The sequence below is a fragment of the Salvelinus fontinalis genome, chromosome 38, assembly GCF_029448725.1.
Source record: "Salvelinus fontinalis isolate EN_2023a chromosome 38, ASM2944872v1, whole genome shotgun sequence".
Lineage (NCBI taxonomy): Eukaryota > Metazoa > Chordata > Actinopteri > Salmoniformes > Salmonidae > Salvelinus > Salvelinus fontinalis.
Window position 1 is genome coordinate 33,721,385 of NC_074702.1, and position 21,208 is coordinate 33,742,592.

General features: G+C 45.2%; 1 protein-coding gene across 6 annotated transcripts in view; it reads left to right on the forward strand.

The window, feature by feature from the left end:
• Positions 1-9,094, forward strand: part of ptprub (protein tyrosine phosphatase receptor type Ub) — a 361,889-nt gene extending 352,795 nt beyond the window's left edge. For all 6 annotated transcript variants that reach the window (XM_055903563.1, XM_055903566.1, XM_055903567.1 and 3 more), the window contains one exon: positions 109-9,094. In XM_055903563.1, coding sequence (XP_055759538.1) covers positions 109-177 — 69 coding nt within the window. In that variant the 3' untranslated portion in view covers positions 178-9,094. The remainder of the gene's footprint in view (positions 1-108) is intronic.
• Positions 9,095-21,208: the final 12,114 nt, after the last annotated feature.

The following is a 21,208-nucleotide window of genomic DNA, read 5'->3' on the forward strand; positions in this document are numbered from 1 at the left end:
AAATATGTCAGTTCCTGAGTTGGAATTTAAATGGATTTGAGGCTAACCCTACATATCACTACCATTGTTGGTCTATGTAACTAATGCATGTATGTGTGTTTTCTGCAGGACCAGTACCGATTCTGCTACGACCTTATCCTGGAGTACTTGGACTGCATAGAAGATAGCATGAGATAGCAATGTTCCGTAGCTGGTGCATCTCGTGGGCTGTGACTGCTGACTGGGTTACATACCCTGTGACCCCCCCTCAACATTTACTTTATTGTTTGGATTAATGGGCCTAAACTGTTGTGAAGGACAACAATAGAAAAAAATCTAAAAGGGGGAAGTGCTCCTCACTTTTAACCCTTAAATGTATAGCTGTGTTTTCGTTCATTCTATTGTTGATGTTGTTGTTTTCATTTCTGATTCTTTCAGCTTTGTTTTTTGTGCGTTTTTGGTCTTTGCCTCTACGCGAGCTTTTTTGTGCTAAATGTTTCTGTGTCGTCAACGATGGAGAAACATGAGTGAGTACAAAGACCTGTGGAGAGGTCGCCCTGCCTTTCATCATTTTCTTCAAACATGAATGGCCTGGACAGTTTTTTTTGTCTTGCTAAAAACAGAATTTGACTCTCTATATGAAAGTGGTCCAGGTTTCTCCAAGAGCCACAGCAACTGCAGTGTACTGTGGTGAATACAAGATATCTCTACCACAAACTGCCTTACCGTTCCCTAACACTGGGGAAGATATAGTACAACTCAATTGAAGGATTTCAATGGGCTACGTGAACAACAATGCTTTGTGTAACAAATTTGGCAGTGCTATGATAAATAGATGAGTCATTGAGACATAGGAGGATGAAGTACAATTTGATGTGTTTGCCGCTTTTTGTGATGGACCTACCTGTATGTCATAAGACTGATCGAATTCCCATCAAAAGGGATGCCTAACCTGTCACTTAATTTAATCGTGCCAATCCCACAGACTGACTTGAATCATGTCTTCCATTTGTTCTCCTCCTTCATGTTGATACATGTATAGTGCATTCTGAAAGTGTTCAGACCCCTTGACTTTGTCCACGTTTTAATCTGTTACAGCCTTATTCTAACATGGATTACATAATTTTTCCCCTCATCAATCTAGACACAATACCCCATAATGACGAAGCAAAAACAGTAAAAAAAATATAAAAAAACCTTTGACCTCAGGTGCATCCTGTTTCTATTGTTCATCCTTGGAATGTTTCTACAACTTGATTGGAGTCCACCTGTGGTAAATTCAATTGATTAGACATGATTTCGAAAGGCACACACCTGTCTATATAAGGTCCCACAGTTGACAGTGCATTACAGAGCAAAAACCAAGCCATGAGATCGAAGGATTTGTCCGTACAGCTCAGAGACAGGATTGTGTCGAGGCACAGATCTGAGGAAGGGTACCAAAACATTTATGCAGCATTGAAGGTTCCCAAGAACACGGTGGCCTCCATCATTCTTAAATGGAAGAAGGTTGGAACCATCAAGACTCTTCCTAGGGCTGGCCGCCCAGGACAAACTGAGCAAACGGGGGAGAAGGGCCTTAGTCGGGGAGGAGACCAAGAACCCAATGGTCACTCTGACAGAGCTCCAGAGTTCCTCTGTGGAGATGGCAGAACCTTCCAGAAGGACAACCATCTCTGCAGCTTTCCACCAATCAGGCATCTATGGTAGAGTGGCCAGACGAATCAGGCATCTATGGTAGAGTGGCCAGACGGAAGCCACTCCTCAGTAAAAGGCACATGAAATCCCGCTTGGAGTTTGTCAAAAGGCACCTAAAGACTCGCAGGCCCTGAGAAACAAGATTTTCTGGTCTAATGAAACCAAGATTGAACTCTTTGACCTGAATGCCAAGCGTAACATCTGGGGGTAACCTGGCACCATCCCTACGGTGAAGCATGGTGGTGGCAGCATAATGCTGTGGGGAGGTTTTTCAGTGGCAGGGACTGGGACGCTAGTCAGGATTGAGGGAAAGATTAACGGAGCAAAGTACAGAGATTCTTGAAGAAATCCTGCTCCAGAGTGTTCACGACCTCAGACTGTGGTGAAGGTTTAGCTTTTATCGGGACAACGACCCTAACCAAACAGCCAAGACAGCGCAAGAGTGGCTTCAGGATAAGTCTCTGAATGTCCTTGAGTGGCCCAGCCAGAGCCTGGACCTGAACCCGAACGAACATCTCTGGAGAGACCTGAAAATAGCTGTGCAGCAACGCTCCCCATCTAACCTGACAGAGCTTGAGAGGCTCTGCAGAGATGAATGGGAGAAACTCCCCAAATACAGGTGTGCCTAGCTTGTAGCTTCATACATAAGAAGATTTAAGGCTGTAACCGCTGCGAAAGGTGCTTCAACAAAGTACTGAGTAAAGGGCCTGAATAATTATGTAAATGTGATATTTCAGTGTTTTATTTGTAATAAATTTACAAAAATGTCTAAAAACCTGTTTTTGCTTTGTCATTATGGTGTATTGTGTTTAGATTGAAGAGGGGGGAAAACAAATTAATCCCTTTTAGAATAAGGCTGAAACAAAATGTGGGAAAAGTCAGGGGGTCTGAATGCTTTCCGACGGCACTGTATTGGTAAAGCCACTGTTCTACGTGTGGATGTGTTCAATATGATGATCCCCTTATGCAGTGGTCTTGAAAGCAGTGCAGTTGTACAGATAGATTTAAGAGGCCGAGTCATTAGAGAAAGATGTATAAGACATGTAAAGAGTTAAAACTGCCACTTCATCTGTGACCACTTGTCTATATGGGCAGTCCTTGCAGGACATCTGTGTTCTCTATCATTTGATGTGGTTTGACTCCCAGATAGGAATCCCTAAAGGGAATGTAATTGAAGTGATACTCAAATACATTTAAATATAAATTGGACCAAGCTTCATAAATGTGCTCTTTTTGTGTACCATAGTGTATTTATCTACCATGTTGGTCAAGTACTGTACGGTGTGTGCCACACATCTAATTTGTCCAATATGTTTTACTGTGCTGGGGACTCCATTGATGTTCACACCATGCGCCGTTGTTAGAGTTAAATAAACAGGGGGAGTGGAAAACCTGCTTTTCCCCAATCAGGACCTTGTTCCACAATATAGACTGGTGTAGCTAACCCATTAGCCCCTGTCTGTATGAAAATACACAGCTCGTATATGCATGTTGGAATGTGTAGCCTATTATATGATCTGTGCTGAGACACTCAACTTAAATGAAAAGTGCCCATAACCCATAGAACACTAACATGAAGCAAATCCCCTTTGGTGGCTAAATCAAGTGTCAGTAAACCAGTATTTCAGCCTCCACTAATGCCCATTAAGTGAGAACATAAGTAGTTCTCTATATATTGCTTTTTCTGCAGATGATCTCAGGGTCTTACTGTGCTGTAATCGTGGTGCAAATGTCACTCCTATTGACCAGGAGTTCCTCCTCCTCTAAAAAGCCCTCTCCTGGGGACTGGGACCTTACAATGAGTGGCATTCACCCCTACCACGGCAGCTAAGACAGACCCAGTCCCTGCTGGTTCTTAAATCCACGGTCTGGTCAAAGCACCAGGATGGAGGAAGTAGAGAAAGAGACAGTATTCCAGACCCCAACAGGGTCTTAAAAATCTGACAGATGTGCATCTTCTTCATGCAAAACTGGATTAGTAAAATGGTGAGGTTTGCTAGTGCAGTGCTTCCTGGGTTCTGTTGGCCACTTCATGTACAAAAGGCAACATTGCTCGTCTTTGGAATCCCTGGACTACAAAAGAAAGTGCCTGGACACTTATTTGAGGTTTGAGAGTGTACGTGTACATATCGATGTATATTTACTGTATGTTCTGTGAATAATTCCTATCTGTTTGCCCAGAGTAAAGATGTACAGTAAGTGACCACAAAGCTGAATGTACTGTACATGATCATCATTCTAGTCCCGTCTATACTTGGTTCGAACTTGCATCTTTAGTCCTGATCTTGTCTACATTCTGATTGTGCCCACATTTTGTGACAGGTGTAGACGACCAAAAGACACATTGTGAATCAGATCATCCTGCCAACCTCAGGAGGTAGTCAGACACAATCTATCCGTAACAGAGAAACCATTTAAATCATAATTAGTCATCAATCAAATTTATTTATGAAGCCCTATTTACATCAGCCGATGTCACAAAGCGCTGTACAGCAACCCAGCCTAAAACCCCAAACTGCAAGCAATGCAGATATAGAAGCACGGTGGCGAGGAAAAACTCCCTAGAAAGGCCAAAACCTAGGAAGAAACCTAGAGAGGAAACAGGCTCTGAGGGGTGCCCAGTCCTCTTCTGGCTGTGCCGGGTGGAGATTATAACAGAACATGGCCAAGATGTTCAAACGTTCATAGATGACCAGCACGGTCAGATAATAATAATCACAGTGGTTGGTCAGCACCTCAGGAATAAATGTCAGTTGGCTTTTCATAGCCGATCATTCAGAGTTAGAGACAGCAGGTGCGGTAGAGAGGGAGTCCTAAACAGAAGGACCTGGACAAGGTAGCACATCCAGTGAACAGGTCAGGGTTCCATAGCCGCAAGCAGAACAGTTGAAACTGGAGCAGCAGCATGACCAGGTGGACTGGGGATAGCAAAGAGTCATCAGGCCAGGTAGTCCTGAGGCATAGTTCTAGGGCTCATGTCCTCCTAGTGAAGAGAGAGAGAAAGAGAGAGAGAAGGAGAAGACGAGAGAGAGACACAGGACACTGGATAAGACAGGATAAATACTCCAGATATAACAGACTGGCCCTAGCCCCCCAACACAAACTATTGCTGCATAAATACTGGAGGCTGAGACAGGAGGGGTCGAGAGACACTGTGGCCCTGTCCGTCGATACCCCCGGACAGGGCCAAATAGGCAGGATATAACCCCGCCCACTTTGATAAAGCACAGCCCCCACACCACTAGAGGGATATCTTCAACCACCGACCTACTACCCTGAGACAAGGCCGAGTATAGCCCACGAAGCTTCCAGAAAATTGGAACGGAAATGGCACCACACCAAACTGGAAGTCTTCCGACTCGCTTGGAAAGACAGTACCGTGCAGTACCGAAGAGCACTGCTGCTCGATCATCCTATTTTTCCAACTTAATTGAGGAGAATAAGAACAATCCAAAATGTATTTTTGATACTGTCAGAAAGCTAGAGAGGGAGGATGGGATGGCTTTCACTTCAGCAGTGATAAATTCATTAACTTCTTTGACAAAAAGATCATGAACATTAGAAAGCAAATTACGGACTCCTCTTTAAATCTGCGTATCTCTCCAAATCTCAGTTGTCCTGAGACTGCACAACACTGCCAGGACCTAGGATCAAGGGAGACATTCAAGTTTTTTTTATACTATATCTCTTGACACATTAATGAAAATGGTCTTGGCTCTAAAACTTCTAGCTGCATACTTGACCCTATTCCAACTAAGCTACTGAAAGAGCTGCTTCCTGTGCTTGGCCCTCCTATGTTGAACATAATAAACGGCTCCCTATCCACCAGATATGTACCAAACTCACTAGAAGTGGCAGTAATAAAGCCTCTCTTGAAAAAGCCAAACCTTGACCCAGAAAATATAAAAAAACTATCGGCCTATATCGAATCTCCCATTCCTCTCAATTAAAAAAATTAATAAATATGTTGCGCAGACACTCACTGCCTTCCTGAAGACAAACAATGTATACGAAACGCTTCAGTCTGGTTTTAGACCCCATCATAGCACTGAGACTGCACTTGGGAAGGTGGTAAATTACCTTTTAATGGCGTCAGACCAAGGCACTGTGTCTGTCCTCGTGCACCTAGACCTGCTTTTGATACCATCGATCACCACATTCTTTTGATACCATCAATCACCACATTCCATCCACAGAGAGATTGGAAACCCAAATTGGTCTACACGGACAAGTTCTGGCCTGGTTTAGATCTTATCAGAAAGATATCAGTTTCTCTCTGTGGATGGTTTGTCTTCTGACAAATAAACTGTACATTTCGGTGTTCCTCAAGGTTCTGTTTTAGGACCATTGCTGTTATTCACTATATATCTGTTGGTGATGTAATTTGGAAACAAAGCTATGCGGACGATACACAGCTGTACATTTCGATGAAACATGGTGAAGCCCCAAAATTGCCCTCCCTGGAAGCCTGTGTTTCAGAAATAAGGAAGTAGATGGCGGCACATTTTTTACTTTTAAACTCGGACAAAATAGAGATGCTTGTTCTAGGTCCCAAGAAACAAAGAGATCTTCTGTTGGATCTGATAATTAATCTTGATGGTTGTAAAGTCGTCTCAAATAAAACTGTGAAGGACCTCGGTGTTACTCTGGACCCTGATCTCTCTTTTGACGAACACGTCAAGAATATTTCAAGGACAGCTTTTTTCCATCTTCGTAACATTGCAAATATCGAAAACTTTCTGTCCAAAAATGATGCAGAAAAATGTATCCATTCTTTTGTCACTTCTAGATTAGACTACTGCAATGCTCTACTTTCTAGCTACTAGGATAAAGCACTAAATAAACCTCAGTTAGTGCTAAACACGGCTGCTAGAATCATGACTAGAACCCCAAAATTTGATCATATTACTCCAGTGCTAGCCTCTCTACACTGGCTTCCTGTCTTAACAGAGCTGAGCTAGAGCTGATTTGAAGGTTTTACTCCTAACCTACAAAGCATTACATGGGCTTGCTCCTATCTATCTTAACGATGTTGTCCTGCCGTACATACCTACACGTACGCTACGGTCACAAGACGCAGTCATCCTTACTGTCCCTAGAATTTCTAAGCAAACAGCTGGAGGCAGGGCTTTCTCCTATAGAGCTCCATTTTTATGGAATGGTCTGCCGATCCTTGTGAGAGGCGCAGACTCGGTCTCGCCCTTTAAGTCTTTATTGAATACTCATCTCTTCAGTAGGTCCGATGATTGAGTGTAGTCTGGCCCAGGGGTGTGAAGGTTTACGGAAAGGCACTGGAGCGATGAACCGCCCTTGCTGTCTCTGCCTGGCCAGTTCCCCTCTCTCCACTGGGATTCTCTGACATCAAACCCTATTACGGGGGCTCAGTTACTGGCATACTGGTGCTCTTCCATGCCGTCCCTAGGTGGGAAGCGTCACTTGAGTGGGTTGAGTCACTGACGTGATCTTCCTGACCGGGTTGGCGCCCCCCTCGGGAGTGGGGGGGAAGACTTCCAGTTTGGTGTAGCGCCATTTGCGTTCCAATTTTCTGGAAGCTTACTTCAGAGCTCGGGTATTTTCTGTATACCAGGGAGCTAGATTCTTATGACAAATGTTTTTTGTTTTTGGGGTGCGACTGCATCTAGGGTATTACGCAATATTAAATGTAGTACCTCAGTTAGGTGGTTCACTGATTTTTGTTCTCTGACATCCTTGGGTAGGTGGAGGGAGTCTGGAAGGGCATCTAGGAATCTTTGGGTTGTTCGAGAATTTATTGCACGGCTTTTGATGATCGTTGGTTGGGGTCTGAGCAGATTATTTGTTGTAATTGCAAACGTAATAAAATGGTGGTCCGATAGTCATCATAAGAACATTATGATCCACAATATTTATTCCACAGGACAGCCTTTTGGAGTGGGTCTGTGAATTTTCCATGTGAATATTACCTGCCATGACTACAAGGTCCGATAGGAATTCAGGGAACTCAGTGAGGAACGCTGTATACGGCGCAGGAGGCCTGTAAACAGTAGCTGTAAAAAGTGATTGAGCAGGCTGCATAGATTTCATGACTAGAAGCTCAAAAGATAAAAACGCACTTTTCTTTTGTAAATTTAAATTGGCTATCGTAAATGTTAGCAACACCTCCACCTTTGCGGGATGCGCAGAGGATATGGTCGCTAGTGTAACCAGGAGGAGAGGCCTCATTTAACACCGTAAATTCATCAGGCACAAGCCATGTTTCAGTCAGGCCAATCACATCAAGATTATGTTCACTGATTAGTTCATTGGCTATAACTATAACTAAAACCCAAATGAGATCTTGTAGATACTGTTGCTAAAATGTGTTCTTTCTCAGATTTTTGATGCCATGCCTGTAGTCCTGAACCCTGAGCCCTGACTGATTACATAAATATGTCTTACAATAAATACATATTATTTTGAAAGAATAGCTGTGAAAGAATTAGCATAAAGGAAGGGACCCGTAAATCTAGTCACAGTGGACAGATAAGACACATTTTATTTGATTTCTGCATTGTTGGGGTTAGAGCTTGCAAGAAATGCATTTCACTGTACATGAAACGTTTAATACCATGTGTAGACACATTTATGGAAATGTGGGTACAATCAGAATGTAGACAAGATCAGGACAAAGGACCTATTTTAACACCAGGTATAAACGGGGTCTCTTGAGTTTAATGCAGTCAGATTATTTGCCACATTTTGCCACCGATCGTGGGCGTTTTTTCTCTGAGTGCCATTCCAAAGCCCCTCCATCTAAAAAAACATGCCTCTGACCATTAACGCATGTGTTAATCCAAATGTTCTTCAAATCAGTTTGCCTTTTTCTTCCACTTCAAAGACATTTTCAGTGACATTCACATTTGTGTTACTTGGTGCTCTATTCAATCTGTAAAGCTGAAGCATTACAGATTCCGCCATAGAAATGTAAAGGTAATTTCCGATTGTGCACACATTTACCGACGTTTACCATGAATGCAGTCTCTGCTAAAGCAGGAACATTACCTTTAAATTTAAATCACGCTGTAAAGTTGAATTTCACAGTGCAGATTGAATAGAGCCTTTGATTATAATTCTGATCTGCATCATTACTGTGTATTTCCACATAGCTGTCACAGTGTGAACTGAACGCAATTGACTAACTTTTTCAAAGCTCTCATCATGCTTTTGTAATGACAGTAATTGCTTGAGTGGGCCGCCCCCATTCGTTCCTTCTTGGGTGTTTTTGTATGATATTGGAACAAGTGTACTGTGTTTCTGACCATGTATTTGTGGAGCAGGGTGTGTATGTAAAAAGAGAGAGAGGGAGGCAAAGGAAAGGAAATATATTTGGCGGGTGGGAGTTGGTTTTTGTTCTGACGAATAACAACTATCAACAATAAAAATGTATTGAGACAAAGGGCTACTTGTATCTTTGTGGTAAGTGTTTCCCATCATATGGTATGACTTTACAGTCGTGTAAAGACAAATTATGTCATTCACTGCACTGTATAGTCTACTGTCCACTCAGCTGCAATGGCAAAGAATCTGTCTGCTTATGATCTCATGTCCTCTTCTCTGAAATGTACAGCACTGCAAATACTCTGTGGTTTTATTATGGTCTCGTCAGCAGGAGTGGAGAGAGCTGACAGCTGGAGAATGACTTTCTGTCTGTCTGTAGGGCCTTGACCCACTGTGGTTTCTCCATACGGATGTGGTCTGCTAGCATCAGTGTCCCTGGATCAGATGACATTCGATCTCTCTCCCTTTCAAATTGTTTCCCTCTTCCCATATTTTTCCCAATAAGTATCCTACCCACCCCGTCTCTTTGTCGTCATACCATTCTTCTCACTTTCTGTGTGTCCTCAACTCTCCCTCTGTCCTAATCTCACCCTCTCTCTCTTGCCTGCCCCTTATCATCTCTGCGTCTGTCCTCGGCCCTCTCTCTCTTTTCCTTCCTCCTCTCCTCTCCTCCGTTGGTGCTGTCCTCACGGTTGGTAAGGTATCTGGACCGCAAACTTCCTCGCTCAGCATGGGCTATGATGAATAATTCAGTGGGCCTGCAAAGTGATCCAGTGTTTAAGCAGAGAGACAAGCTAGATTAATTAGAGGACAAGACCCTGTTGAGTTGGGGGACAACTCCTGGCCACGTAGACATCGAACGTGATGTTATGTTCACTTAACGTTAAACCCCACGGGTATTCGGCCATGTCCGAATAACCGTACTTGCATTACAAATTGTAGGCATTATGGGTATGTGAAAACATGTAGTAGAATGTGAAATTTCAACAATTTTGTATGCCTCGAATGCCAGCATGCCATACTCATTTCGGCTTTTCATCTAGTAAAATTTGCTGAGGATGGTGGTGAGGAAGAGAATTGTGTTTCGCAACCCACGTGTTTCTGACGTGATAATTAGCCGAGGGGACGCGCTGTACCACCATGAAGCAATGGCGGGAATCAACATAATTGTGCATTAGATAAAGCATTCTCAGCAGGATGAGCCTAGTATGCTGATATTCGTTGATTTACTGCTGCTTATTCTCTTCCCCTTCTATTCCTTCCACTCCTACTCATGTTGTGGATCAATAAATACAGATAAGCTCTGACAGTCAGCAGCTGCTGTGTTGAGGTGGGAGAAGGAGAGCTGCTGCTCTAGATGCACTGCGTTCCACTTGTTACCAAAGGCAGCTCCGGTGTTCGGCTAGTTGATGGAAGATGGTGTGAAAGTCATAGCGATTTCAGCAACTGCAGCATGCTGTGTGTCAAAGTGCATAACGGTGTTTGTCATCCCCGAAAGGCTCAATTTTAAAAATGCTAATAAAACACCAAAAGTCTCCAAGGGAGATACCGTGAATGCTTTGGAGGTTCACCTTGCCCGAACTTCAGTGGGAAAACAAACAGAAGAGTATTTGCATTCCTTTTCAAATGGCACTGGGACACCGGAACTAACGGGTTGCCACCAGGGAGGAGAATTTACACAGCTATACACAGGCCATCACATCCACACGTTGTGTGATTGCTGGAAACAATGTCCCACACCACAATCACAATGTGAAGCAATGGGGGATAATGCTTGTCCCCTGGGTTCAGCAATGTACGCTGTTGCACACACACATGTACACACACAAGCACACACACACACAAGTCCAGCTGTTATCTTGTCCCACCTTCTCTGTGGTATTCATCTTGTTGGATGTGTACAAAGCAGGAGGGTCTGGTGGCTGCAGCAGGTCTTAGCTCAGTAGAGCAATGTGGGGATTGAGGTGTGGGCCTGGTGTCCACTGTCTGACTGCCTTCTTCCCTCACTGGTTTACAGCTACAGTCCGTTTGACTGGATCCCTTATATCACCTGGTGTGTTCTCAGCTCATTGGTTGTCACTGTGCATACACTGTATGCAGAGGTTCAGACTGTTCCAGTCCAGCACCCAGGGGCAATCAGTGGAGCCCAGGCCTGATAACGTGATTCAGTGGATGCATTGCTGACTACCTCTCAGACCTCTTTTTATCACACTTATCCTTTACCTTCCTCCATCTCCCTCCCAATCCTGTGGAGACTTGGCTAACTGACTGACTGACTGACTGACTATCTGAGCTCCTGGATATCTTTGCGTTACCTCTTTTATTGGGGGCAAAGAACAAAAGGTGCTGCAGCACCTTCTCACCCGAAAACCTTCAATGGTAACATAATGAGGGAGATAATGCCCATATATTCAGCCATGGTATTTTTCACAGGATACTGTCCTGTCATTAGTACAGTTATAGAGATGTTGAGCCTCGGGTTTGCTGGGAGAGCTTGTAAATGTTCGGGTCTGTGGTCTCCACATGAGCTATTTGTAGGTTGCTGCTCAATAAAGCATCTCAGTGCTGCCATAAATTTGAAAGATGGGTTTATCAAAAGGTCACCTCTTTTGAGGGACAGACGGGTTGAACTTGATTTATCTTTGATTTTAGTTCGAGAAGAATATGAGGCCACCATCTATGAATCTCATCAATCATCTGTCAATCAAGCTGACATACCTCCCAATAACAGAGAAAAGCAAACCTCCACCTCCACTGGCTGTTATTAATATCGTAATAATCAAGCGACCGATTTCCTTGTAGTAGGCTATGGTACTGTATAAACACTGATAAATCAAAAACACAATAATAAACACATCAGTGCTCTCTGCAAGGTTTTGAATTAGCCATTATGCTTTGAGGATCTCAAAGCATCTTTACAAAATGGCTCTGAATATGTCACACCCTGATCTTTCACCTGTCTTGTGCTTGTCTCCACCCCCCTCCAGGTGTCTCCCATTTTCCCCATTACCCCTGTGCATTTATACTTCCGTTTTCTGTTTGTCTGTTGCCAGTTCATCTTTGTCTCATCAAGCCTACCAGCGTGTTGTTTCTGTACTCCTGTTTCTCTAGTTCCTGTTTTCTAGTCCTCCCGGTTCCAACTATTCTGCCTGCCCCTGACCCCGAGCCTGCCTGCCGCTCTGTATCTATCTGACTCTGACCTGGTTAATGAACTTCTGCCTGCCCTGACCCTGAGCCTACCGCCCTGTCGGACTCGGACCTGATTACGAACCTCTGCCTGTCCTCGACCTCCCCTTTGCCTGCCTCCTGTGGTTTATGAAACTACTCTGTGTATTGAACCTTCCGTCTCCTGTGTCTGCATCTGGGTCATATCCTGAGTCGTCATAGTACGAACTGTCCATGACTGACTCTGCAGACTCGGACCAGCTCCGCGACGCCGTCTCCTCCCAAGAAGCCACCATTGGAAGACACAAGGAGTTACTTCAAGGTCTTATGGAAGGATGACAAAACTTGTTAGGCAGCCAGCCAGTACAGTAACCTCCCAGCCCATCAGTTTTTATTCAAATGTTTTATCTAACCTTTATTTAACTAGGCAAGTCGGTTAAGAACAAATTCTTATTTACAATTACAGCCTACCCCTGTCAAACCCAGACGACGCTAGGCCAATTGTGCACCGCCCTATGGGACTTCCAATCATGGTCGGATGTGATACAGCCTGGATTCGAACCAAGAACTGCAGTGATGCCTCTTGCACTGAGATGCAGTGCCTTAGACCGCTGCGTCACTCGGGAGTAACCTCTTTGTTTCAGTAACCCCGCTGTCAGCAGCGTGTCTCTCCAGCCCACCCCGGCTTCCCGAGAAGCCTACTTCCTCCTCCGGAACGCTTTACTGGAGATTCAGGAACCTGTCGGGCGTTTCTCTCCCAGTGCTCCCTCATCTTCGAGCTGCAGCCATCGTCCTTTCCCTCTGACCGCTCAAAGATAGCGTACCTTATAACGCTCTCGCCTGGGCTACGGAGGTGTGGGAACAACAATTTGCTGTGTGCTTCAGTCTGGAGGAGTTCGTGATGGAGGTGAAGAATGTTTTTGATTTTCCGTTGTCCGGGAGAGAGGCTGTTTGAAAGCTACACCTGCTTTGTCAAGAATCCCGTATTGTGGCAGACTATGTGGTTGATTTCCGCACGTTGCTGCCAAGAGTACCTGGAACCCGGAATCCCTGTTCAACACATTCCGTCACGGATTATCGGAAGAGGTTAAAGACAAGCTCGCACCCCGGAAGCTGCCCACAGATCTCTACTCCTTGACCATTTTGATCGACTGGCGGCTACGGGAACGTAGGAGGAAGAGAGGTCTGATTCTGCTCCCGCTCGCTCAAGGACCCCACCCTGCCTCCCAGGAATCCGGAAGTCCCCGGCATCTACGTTGCCGAGAGAATCCGCAGTTACCCGAGTTCCACCGGGAATCTCCGACGTCTGCCAACACACCTCTTCCAGAGCCTATGCAACTTGGCAGAGCTAGATTGTCTCATGCAGAATGTTTACACGGACTTAACACCAAGAGTTGTCTGTATTGTGGGACTACAGGTCGTTATGTGTCTACCTCTCCATTAACCTTTCTCAGCTAGGGGTCAGAATTTTTATGTTTGGAAAAATAATGTTCCCAAGGTAAACGGACTATTTCTCAGGCCCAGATATTAGAATATGCATATAATTGACAGAGTAGGATAGAAAACACTCTAAAGTTTCCAAAACTGTCAAAATATTGTCTGTGAGTATAACATAACTGATTTTGCAGGTGAAAACCTGTGGAAATCCAACCCGGAAGTGCCATTTATTTGGAAGAATCACTGTTCCATTGCTTGCCCCTCCTCCATTTAAAGGGGTATCAACCAGATTCCCTTTCCGATGGCTTCCTCAGGCTGTGACCAGGCTTTAGACATAGTTTCAAGCTTTTATTTTGAAAAATTAGCGAGATTTATCAAAACGCGTCAGGTGTCCTTTGATTAGTTCCTGCGCAGGAGAGATGTGGCTTGACATTTTCTTTCTCTGTAGTATTGAGTGTTTTACCGTCCGGTTGAAATATGATCGATTATGTATGTTAAAAACAACCTGAGGATTGATTATAAAAAACCTTTGACATGTTTCTACGAACCTTACGGATACTTTTTGGAATCTCCGTCTGCCCTTCAGGACCGGAACGAGCCTGTCGTTTTCTGAACATAACGCGCAAACCAAATGGCGGTTTTTGGTTATAAAACTAATCTTTATCGAACAAAAATAACATTTATTGTGTAACTGGGAGTCTCGTGAGTGCAAACATCCGAAGATCATCAAAGGTAAGCGATTAATTGTATTGCTTTTCTGACTTTCGTGACCATGCTAATTTGGGGCTAGCTGTTCTAGCATTGATTGATACACTCACAAAAGCTTGGATTGCTTTCGCTGTAAAGCATCTTTTCTAAATCTGACACATAGGTGGATTAACAACAAGCTCATCTGTGTTTTGGTATATTTCATTTGTTATTGCATGATTAGAAATATTTTTTGTAATATTTTTGATTTTGGCGCCCTGCAATTCAGCGGTTGTTTAGGAAAATGATCCAGCTAAAGGGATCTGTGCGCAGAGAGGTTAAAAGCACATGACAGCCCACTTGGAGTTTTCCAAAAGGCACCTAAAGGACTTTCAGACCATGAGAAACAAGATTCTCTGGCCTGATGAAACCAAGATTGAACCCTTTGGCTTGAATGCCTGGCGTCACGTGTGGAGGATACCAGGCACAACTCATCACCTGGCCAATACCATCCCTATGGTGAAGCATGGTGGTGGCAGCATCATGCTGTGGGGATATTTTTCAGGAGCAGGGACAGGGAGACAGGTCAGGATCGGGGGAAAGATGAACGGAGAAAAGTACAGAGAGATCCTTGATGACCCTAAGCACACATCTAAGACAACACAGGAGTGGCTTTGGGACAAGTCTCTGACTGTCCAGGTGTGCCAAGCTTGCTTCATACCCAACAAGACGTGAGGATGTAATTGCCTGGGGAAAGGGTCTGAATACTTAATATTTCAGTTTTATTTATTTTTTTAATAGCAAAAAATTATAAAAAAAGGATTTGCTTTGGTTTTATGGGGTATTGTGTGTAGATTGATGAGAAACAAAAACAATTCATTCAATTTTAGACCAAGTCTGTAACTTAACAAAATGTGGAAAAAGTGAAGGGGTCTGAATACTTTCCGAAGGCACTGTAAACTGTGTTCAGACAAGAGTTTGTTGATATTGAGTGATAACATGCTTTTTAACTGCCAAAGTATAATCAGCAGAGCATCTATAGAACATTTATTAGCACAATAATACACCATGGATAAACTATTTACAATATAATGAAGTACTTTAAAGATCGAGAGCGTGGAATATGGTAGAGAAAGTGTTTTGTAAAATGAAAAGATTGAGAATGAAAGTCATCGGACTGCATATGAAAGACAGTGTGAGTGAAGTGAGGCGCTTATTTTGAAGCAGAGAGAAATCCAAGAGGTGTAGCCAGCTAGCACAGGAAGGAGAAGGGAGCAGGTGTGGCTGCCTGAATGGCCATGCCCTCATTGGGGATGCAGCGAGCAGTGTGTCCGGCCAGCTTGGCAGTACTCATCTCTGGGGAGACCACACAGGTCTCAGTTCCGGGTCTGCAGAGATGAAGGGCTGAAGGACTTCAGAGCTCACTGGCTGGCAGGCTCCATAGCCTGGCACACTGAACTGCCTGTTATGAAGGATAAATTAAAAGGCAGAGGAGAAGAACCACTGCTCCCATCATGCCCTGGGGCCCCAGGGTAAAATACATATAGATGTTTTAATGTCAGATACACCAGATAGGTGGGAAATAGGTTGTTTTACAGCATTATCAGATCTGTCCTCCGGTATCTGTCCTCCGGTCCTCTCCACACTGCAGGAGGCAGAAGGAGAGGAAGAGAAATGAAGGGATGAGGAGAGAGGGTGAGAAAGAGAGAGAGAGACCCCACATCCATGGACCATCTTTGACTTTGGAGTACTATTGTTCATTTCCAAGTCTTTACAGAACAAATCAATTGAACATCAGTATAGTTGGGTCATTTGAAATAGGAGACAAAGGGCTGTGAGACAGAGGTGCAATCCTAGACACATGAAAAGTGGGATATATACGGAGAGTGCGGGGCAACAGAAGACAAACAGCAGAGGGGCTAAGAATCTTAGAGATGGGGAAAGGACTGATGAAACGGGGTGAAAGTTTGAGGGACTCCACCCGGAGGGGCAGATCCCGAGTGGACAGCCATACCCTCTGCCAGAGAATATATCGGGGAGCCAAGGTCCGGTGTTCTCTTTCAGGTACGGCGACAGCAACGGATGAACATCTGTGCCGAGGGTATGCTGACCTCTTCCTTGTGCTCAGGGAAGAGTGATATCCCATCGAACACTCGAAAGGCGAGAGACCAGTGGCCGAGCAGGGAAGGGATGTTGCGGGCGTATTCCACCCACACAAGTTGCTGGCTCCAGGTGGTGGGGTTGGCGGAGACGAGGCAACGAAGAGTCATCTCCAGGTCCTGATTGGCTCGCTCCAACTGGCCATTAGACTGGAGTTGAGACCCGGAGGACAGGCTGGCAGGGATGTATGATACCAGGGTCGGTGAGGGACAGGAAGTAGTTGGAGGCCAGCGGGAGCTTGCTGTGGAGTCTTATTTTGAGCACACACACCACGCAGGTGGCAACGAATGCGGAGACACATCAGGAACCATGGTGGGCCACCAAAAACGTTGTCGCACAAAGACAAGTCTGGAGGAATGAGCCCATTCCAGGACAGGGGAACGGGCAGCGTCTGGGACAAACATCCGGTTAGCCGGGCCCCTTGCAGAAAACCTCACGGAACTGGTTCTCGATTCCCCAGATGAGTGCAGCCGCAAGACACAAGGTAGGGAGGATGGTCTCGGTGTACGAAGGTTGTAGCAGCAGGGCTATAGCGGCGCAAATGCGCATCCGGCTTAACATTCTTGGACCCCTTGCGGTAGGAGATGGTAAAGTTGAACAGAGTGAATAGCAGGGCCCATCGAGCTTGCCTGGAGTTGAGATGCTTGGCGGTGCGGAGCTATTCCAGGTTCTTGTGATCAGCCCACACAATGAATGGGTGTTCCGCCCCCTCTAAGTAGTGCCTCCACTCCTCCAACGCCATCTTTACTGTGAGTAGTTCTCGATTTCCCACATTGTAATTCCTCTCAGTTAAGGAGATTGGAAAAGAAGGTGGAAGCATGTACCATTTGGTCTTGGGTAGAACGCTGGTACAGGACTGCCCCCACTCCAATGTCCGAGTCGTCAACCTCCACCACGAACTGACGGGACGGATCCGGATGTATTAATATGGGAGCTGTAGTGAATCGATGCTTTAGATCCAGGAACGCCTGGTCTGCAGCTGGAGACCATGCGAACAGGACCTTGGGAGAGGTGAGTGCTGAAAAGGGGGAAGCCAGGGTGCTGTAACCCCAGATAAAACTACGAAAGAAATTGGCAAACCCCAGGAAATGTTGCAGCAACTCTGGAAGTGGGTTGAGGCCAATCCACCACCACTCTCACCTTTCCAGGATGCATCCGCACATTACCTGCAGCGATGATGTATCCTAGGAAGGAGATGGTGGAGCGATGAAATTAGATTTTTCTGCTTTAACATAAAGTTGGTTCTCCAGGAGATGCTGGAGGACTTGTCGGCCATGGAGAACATGTTCTTGAGCTGAGTGGGAAAAGACGAGGATGTCGTCGAGGTAGACGAACACAAACGTGGTCAACATGTTGCGGAGAACGTCGTTAAACAGGGCCTGGAACACAGCAGGAGCGTTGGTCAGTCCGATTGGCATCACCAGGTATTCGTAGTGCCCGCTAGCCATGTTTAAGGCTGTCTTCCAATCGTCTCCTTCCCGCATCAGATAGTAGGAGTTCTGAAAGTCCAACTTTGAGAAAATAGTAGCCCCCTGGAGCGGCTCGAAAGCCGAGGCGATGAGTGGTAGCAGGTAATGGTTTTTAACCATGGTCTCATTCAGGCCCAGTTAGTCGATAGGGTTTTGTCTTTCTTCTCCACAAAGAAGAACCCCACACCGGCGGGGGAGGCAGAAGGACAGATACACCCAGCAGCCAAGGAGTCCTCGATGTATGTTTCCAGCACGTAGGTCTCCGGACCCGACAGGTCGATCACGCAGTCGAGGTTTCCAGCCCATGATCGCACCAGCAGTCCAGTTGATAATGGGATTGTGTCACTGGAGCCATGAAAACCCCAACACCACGGGTATCTCAGGAGACTTGATGAGCATAAACTTACTGTGGTTCCCTGACACTCGCAGGTTGATATAAACCATATTGTGGGTGACTCTGCCTATACAGTACCCATCCATCCAGCAAAAAGAAAATCTGACCCCTAGCGTCAAGAAGTTAACTGAGGAGTGGCTTCAGTCTGGCCACTCTACTATAAAGGCCTGATTGTTGGAGTGCTGCAGAGATGGTTGTCCTTCTGGAAGTTTCTCCCATCTCCACAGAGGAACTCTGGAGCTCTGTCAGAGTGACCATTGGGTTCGTTGTCACCTTCCTGACCAAGGCTCTTCTCCCCCGATTGCTCAGTTTTGCCTGCAGGCCAGCCCTAGGAAGAGTCATGGTGGTTCCTAACTTCTTCCATTTAAGAATGATGGAGGCCACTGTGTTCTTGGGGACCTTCAATGCTGCAGACATTTTTTGGTGTCCTTCCCCAGATTTGTGCCTCAACACAATCCTGTCTCAGGGCTCTATGGACAATTCCTTTGACTTCATGGCTTAGTTTTTGCTCTGACATGCACTGTCAGTTGTGGTACCTTATATAGACAGGTGTGTGCCTTTCGAAATCATGTCTTATCAATTGAATTTACCACAGGTGGACTCCATGTTGTAGAAATATCTCAAGAATGATCCATGGAAACAGGTTGTACCCAATCTCCATTTCGGGTCTCATAGCAAAGGGTCTGAATCCATGCCCTGTGTCTGCATTGTAACCAGATTTCCAGGGCCCTTCCTTTATAAACATTATTTCTTATTTCTGTTCTTTCAAAATAATATTTATTTATTGTAAGACACATTGATGCAATCAGTCAGTGGTGCCACCTGTCAATGATTTTAGAGGGCAGAATAATTATGACTTAAGTGGTTTCTCTTTCCAGATCTGTCTACACTTGTGAGATATCCAGACACAGTGTGTGTCTGACTTCCTCCGGAGTTGGGCAGGATGATTTGATCACAGTCAGATCATAATGTGTATTTTGATTGTCTACGCCTGTCTAAAAATGTGGACAAGATCAGGACAAAGGACACAAGTTAGAACCAGGTATAAACGGAGCTAGAGATGCTTATACCGCATAGGGAGACTGTCCTGCACTGACCTCTCACATCACCCTCCAACTTGATCCTCTATCTGCATTGGGGATTCCAGTGGCATGCTACTGTACAGGCCATGCCCACGAATCCACACACATCCAAAGATGAACTCTTTAATATTTGATTTTGGTGCGGGTTACACTTATTGGCAGAGGGGGACCTTTTTGTAAAAATGCCTTCAAAGACTCTTGCCAAACAGGATTGGAGCAGAATAATTCATATATGTGTTTTTCCTCCCTTGCTATCCCCCTACCCTTGCCTCCCTCTCTCTATCCATCTCCCTCTCATAGCAGGCGGGGGGAAGGTCACATTTGGAGGAATGGGGAGCTTCTGTTCTGACAGCTGGTAGGAGGTCTGGGGAGCTGGCTGCAGATCTGGGTCTCTCCCCCACGCTACCCCATGGTCCCTGCCCTCTCATTGTCTGTCAGCGGTGCCACACAGGTCCAGGTGACAGAGTCGCAACCCGCTTTGAGGTGGTGTGTTTTGATGTTAAGTCACTCACTGTCACTCACTGCGTATGCAGATAATTTACATCTGTCTCAGCATAGACCAGCCACACTATAGCATTAATATAGCATGGTCATTTATTATCCAAATGCAGCATCCGTTAAATAACTAATGCATGCACTAAATACATGGTTAATTGGCACTTTCATTGTAAAGGATGCAAAACTCTTAATGTGTATTTGCATTGTGAGGATGGCTTGGTGTGGACATGGCTCTTCTGTCGCCTGGTGTGATAGTTTGAGCCTTCTGTGACAGAACATCCCAGAGTTTGTACGTATGTACGAGTGCAGCACGATATGGAGACAATGAACACTATCCCACTCTACAGTGCACTTGACACATGTCTTCACGGATGCAAATACAGACGGTAACGGCCAAATGCGTGCAAGGATTACACACACACAAGAGTAATGACACCTTAATCATTGACCTCCTGTAAAGGAAGCCTTTGTTTGTTGACATCCACCATCAAATCAAATGTATTTATAAAGCACTTTGTACATCAGCAGATGTCACAAAGTGCTATACATAAATCCAGCCTAACAGCAAGCAATGCAGATGTAGAAGCACGATGGCTAGGAAAAACTCCTTAGAATGGCAGGAACCTAGAGAGGAACCAGCCTCTGAGGGGTGGCCAGTCCTCCTCTGGCTGTGCCGGGTGGAGATTATAAGAGGACATGGCCGTTAAGGCCAGATTGCTCTTCAAGATGTTCAAAAGTTCATAGATGACCAGCAGGGTAAATAATAATCACAGTGATTGTAGAAGCTGCAACAGGCAAGTACCTCAGGGGTAAATGTCAGTTTTCTTTTCATAGCCAAGCATATCCATCGGTCCAATATAATTTCACACAATCAATAAGCCTATGATAAGGTCATAGTTTTATAGCCCAAGATAGACTGACATTCAGTGTGACAACAATTTAGTGAGCGGAATACAACCAGTACCTTGAATGTAAGGGGCGCGTACTGGCGGCAGGGTAATCAGGCGCAGGAGAGAAAAAACTGTGTTTACAACGGAGCAGTTTAATACATCAAACTGCCGGCATCCAGAAACAAACAATCAATGGGTACAAAACCCGTCGCACACCAGATAAACGTGCACATGCACTACAATAACCAATTCCGGACAAGGACATGGGGGGAACAGAGGGTTATATACACAACATGTAATGAGGGAATTGAAACCAGGTGTGTGGGAAGACAAGACAAAACAAATGGAAAATGAAAAGTGGATCGATGATGGCTAGAAGACCGGCGACGCCGAACGCCGCCCAAACAAGGAGAGGAACCGACTCCGGCGGAAATCGTGACGTTGAACTAGTAA